This window comes from Octopus bimaculoides, chromosome 29 (genome assembly GCF_046866305.1).
Source record: "Octopus bimaculoides isolate indiv1 chromosome 29, ASM4686630v1, whole genome shotgun sequence".
NCBI lineage: Eukaryota > Metazoa > Mollusca > Cephalopoda > Octopoda > Octopodidae > Octopus > Octopus bimaculoides.
The window spans coordinates 16,160,128-16,165,127 of record NC_142956.1 but is presented as its reverse complement, the minus strand read 5'-3'; the positions used below and the strand labels follow the sequence as shown (position 1 = coordinate 16,165,127).

The window sequence follows — 5,000 nt, the reverse complement described above, 5'->3', positions numbered from 1 at the left end:
CGATGCTGGTGTGTTTACGTCACCGTAACTTAGCGGTTCGGCAAAAGAGACCGATAGAATAAGTACTAGGCTTCCAAAGAATAAGTCTTGGGGGTCGATTTGCTCTACTAAAAGGCGGTGCTCCAGCATGGCCACAGTCAAATGACTGAAACAAGTAAAAGAGTAAAAGAGTAAAACAAACAGACAAAAAAACCTCCAAGAAAAAAATTTAAACTTCTCCTCTGCCCACATCAAATGTTATATTCTCCATTACTCACCAATTCTATGCTGTCCATCATCTGAATTTCAATGTGAATATCGATTATCGTATTGGAAGGAGACGGCCTAATCAATGGACTTGAACTGTTCTTAACGTATTGCAACAAAGTATTTATCCTATGGAAATGTATGGTCCCTGGAAGGGAAAAAAACCAAAACATTTACAGGTGAAATTGATGGAGTATCACTCTCTCTCCCTCGTTTATACTCTCTCCCTCTCTTTCCTTTCTCTGTCTTTCTCCCCCCTCTTCTTTCTCTGTCTTTCTTTGTCTTTTCTCTTCCCCTCTCTCTCTCCCATTCTTTCTCCTCCTCTTCTTTCTCTGCTCTTTTTCTGTCTTTCTCACTCCTTTCTCTCTCTATCTCTCTCTCTCTCTCTCTCTCTTTCTCTCTCCTTATATTTCTCTCTCCCTATATTTCTCAATGAGGCACTGGCGTTCAGCAGGTGTAAGGACTGCATCGCCTACATGCAACGCCACAAAAGGAAGCGCCGCCGAAACATAGTTTGGCTTGTTCCCATCTTTCTCACTCAACGTCAAGGCTTGTCTGGGAAGGATATTGCTCCGGTTAATATACAAACACTTCACGCAGAGACACACGGATACAGACATTTATTCAACAGGCACAAATTAAGGGTCTCCTTTAGTTGTGCTCCCAACATTAAAAGTATATTAGTTAACAACTCATAAAACACGGGAACAGGCTGGTTGCTCTTTCAAGGTGTACAATGACTGTCCAGTGGGAGGCTAATGCGAGGCCGAGGGAGTCATCTATGAGGCTGTGGTGATACCTGGGCCTAGCGACCACAGTGATAGCAACAATGGATCATTCGACAACATCGACGGGATCGGAGGCAGCGACAGCTGCGGAAACGTCAGCACAGACGCCAACGACCTCAGCACCAGCATTACATCCGGAGAAGATGACCGCGCCAACACCAGCAGCACTAGTGAAGCTACCGGCCCCACACCCAACATTACCATCGACGGTACCCATACCAACACACGGGCGACCATAGCGCCAACCCTACGGCCAAAAACGACCACCACAACGATGGCAACCTCAGCCGCATCACCGGAGCCGCGCGTCGTAATGACGGCAGCCCTAACAACACCAGTGGCAACAACAATATCCCCGGGCCCTGTGCCAACCGGAGATGCACCAGTAATGTGAACACAGTCAACATCCAGACCTGGAAATACATCGGATTAGCTGGTACGACTTTCAAGCGACGCTTGTACAACCACAGGCCCTCCGTCAGGATCCCAGAAAAACGGTTTGTCATATCCTTGACCAGCCATTCGATATTAAGGGGAAAAATCTTAGAATGGCAGGGACCCTACATAAATAGAAGCATGCAGTGCAAGCTGTGCATAGTCGAGCGAGCTGAAATACGCAGAAACTTGGGTTGCTGAATACTCGCCAAGAAATCTTCACACCATACATCCATTTCGAGCGCTAGCTGCTGAAAAATTAGACATAGAAACACGAACCATGCTCCCTATTGACTCGTGCTTCATATGTTGTCTGGTCATTTCTGCTGATGATAGTCTGACCTTTGTAAGATATATAATTTTTATCTTACTAAAATTGACTTGAAACCACGGTACAGAATATAGATTGGTAAATGTTTTTATTTTTCATTCCCTTTCGAAATTATCCCTAATTTTGTGGTATGTAGTCTTTTGCTGCTCTTTCTAGCGGGTTAGATGTCCTATTATAGGCATCTCTGCATTTTTAAATATATATATCTATATATATATATATATATATATATATATATATATATATATATATATATATATATATATATATATATATATATAAATATATATATATATATATATATGTATGTATGTGTGTGTGTGTGTGTGTGTGTGTATGTATATATGTATGTTTGTATACATACATATACATACATACATACATACATACATACATATACATACATACATATATACATACTCTATATATATAGATTCAAGGCTTGAATATGGTACTTATGCGAAGGCACCCGAATATCCCATCTTTTTTTCTACATTTTTTCGTGCAGCTGAAGATTGCTCTTCATATTGCATTTAAGGTAATGCTCACATTACTTAAATAAATTGAAGTAGCATGAAACGTGCGTACTGCAATCACTTTTGAAATCCGTGTTGCTTATTGTTTGATACTCTCTCTCTCTCTCTCTCTCTCTCTCTCTCTATATATATATATATATATATATATATATAAACACATACACATATATAAGTACACAGAGACACAGCTATAGTGACTGCATTATTTGGCAAGAAAAAATATTATAGACATTGACTTACCTTGTCCTCTACCTGTATCTTGCGTCGTTACTATCCAAAACACAGCAATGAGAAATATTTTAGTAAGTAACATCATACTGACAACTACATACATATATATATATATATATATATATATATATATATATATATATATATATATATATATATAGAGAGAGAGAGAGAGAGAGAGAGAGAGAGAGAGAGAGGGAGAGAAGGGGAGAGAGAGAAACAGACCGATGGACAATTATATATATATCTATATATATATGTGTGTGTATATGTATATATATATATATATATATATATATATAGTTAGAGAGAGAGAGATATGGAATGAGAGAGAGAAAAGGAATGACAGACAGACAGAAATAAAAATATAGCTTTTATGAGATGTGATAATATATTTTTGTCAAATGGCTGAAAGTTACAGAAGTCACTCAATGAGTGAAATGTCCATGCATGGCACTCGTCAAAGTGTCTTGGGATCCAAAGAGCTTGCCGCTTTCTGTAGAGTGAATTGTGGTCCCATAATATCTCTCTGTGCATGAGTGTGTGTGTGAGTGTGAGTGTGAGTGTGTGTGTGTGTGGTTGAGTGAGTGTAACTTAGCTGACGACCCATATATAAGTACACAGAGACACAGCTATAGTGACTTCATTGTTCAACAAGAAAAAATATTATAGACATTGACTTACCTTGTCCGTTATGTTGATTTAGCGTTGGTACTATGCAAAACTCAACGATGAGAAATATTGTAGTAAGTAACATCATGTTGACAACTATATATATATATATATATATATATATATATATGTATATATGTATGTATGTATGTATATATATATATATATATATATATATATATATATATATAGAGAGAGAGAGAGAGAGAGAAAGAGTGAGAGAGAAACAGACCGACGGACAATTATATATATATGTATATATATATCTATATATATGTGTGTGTATATATATATATATATATATATATATAGAGAGAGAGAGAGAGAGAGAGAGAGAGAAAAGGGGTGATAGACAGATGGATAGAAAGATAGGGATTAAGATAGACAGACAGACAGACAGAAATAAAAATATAGCTTTTATGAGATGTGATAATATATTTTTGTCAAATGGCTGAAAGTTACAGAAGTCACTCAATGAGTGAAATGTCCATGCATGGCACTCGTCAAAGTGTCTTGGGATCCAAAGAGCTTGCCGCTTTCTGTAGAGTGAATTGTGGTCCCATAATATCTCTCTGTGCGTGAGTGTGTGAGTGTGAGTGTGAGTGTGAGTGTCACTTAGCTGACGACCCTGAGTTCACAGTTGAAAACTGAAAGCAGTAAGAGACTAATTCAAACTCATAATGACTGCATATCTACAATATATATATATATATATATATATATACACCCACATATATATATATAAAAGAAAAATAAGAAAATGGAGATAAATCAATTAATTAACTAACCTCTAATTCAATATATACATATATATATATATATATATATATATATATATATATATATATACACACACACACGTGTGTGTCTGCGTATCTGTATATATGAGTGTGTGCATGCGTGATAACGATGTATATCTATGTATTAAAATGCTAGTTAGTTTGCGTGGCTGACATCTGAAGATACTGTGTGTGTGTGTGTGTTGTTGTTGTAATGGATATATGAACATACGCATTACATACTTATATATGTGTGCGTGTGTGTATATATATGCGAGTGCGTGTGCGCATATATATATATATATATATATATATATATATATGCGCACACGCACTCACACATACATATATACATACACAGATATCTATATATATATATATATATATATATATATATATATATGTATGTATATCTGTGTATGTATATATGTATGTGTGTATATATATTTATATAAAGGTATATATGGTGAATGGTGACTATAAGTACATATGTATGTTTATATTATCGATAAAGATAATCATTTATTTGTACAAGTTTACTTTCTGATTCATGTGACTGACTGGTTGACTGGGCGTGCAATGTCTGCTGTGCAGATGCATATATATATTCACACACACTTGTGTGTGCGTGGTGTGTGTGAGTGTGTGCGTGTGCGCGCTCGTGTGCGCGTGTGTTATGTATCAAATTGAATATAGAACCGAAGGAGATACTAATAGTTTCATGCTTTCATGATACTTGAATAGGCATATTTATAAAATATGTTATCTAACTTAAAGCAATCTTTCAGGCTCTGTCTATGTATTATATATATATATATATGTATAAATATACATATATACATACATACATATATATATATATATATATATATATATATATATATATATATATATATATATATAATGATGATGATGTTGATGATGGCTGTCCACTCGTGACCGAGGAAGACCATTGCCGACCTTCAGGAACATTGTGCGCTCT

At 35.9% G+C, this 5,000-nt stretch overlaps 2 protein-coding genes across 5 annotated transcripts in view; one reads left to right on the top strand and one right to left on the bottom strand.

Moving 5' to 3' along the window:
• The window catches only part of LOC106876737 (acetylcholine receptor subunit beta), a 19,625-nt gene extending 18,742 nt beyond the window's left edge, over window positions 1-883 (bottom strand). For both annotated transcript variants that reach the window (XM_089345159.1, XM_089345160.1), the window contains exon 1: window positions 258-883. In XM_089345159.1, coding sequence (XP_089201285.1) covers window positions 258-419 — 162 coding nt within the window. In that variant the 5' untranslated portion in view covers window positions 420-883. The remainder of the gene's footprint in view (window positions 1-257) is intronic.
• LOC106876738 (N-acyl-phosphatidylethanolamine-hydrolyzing phospholipase D) overlaps window positions 1-5,000 on the top strand; it is a 235,918-nt gene that overhangs the window by 52,559 nt on the left and 178,359 nt on the right. The gene's annotated exons all lie outside the window — the stretch shown is intronic.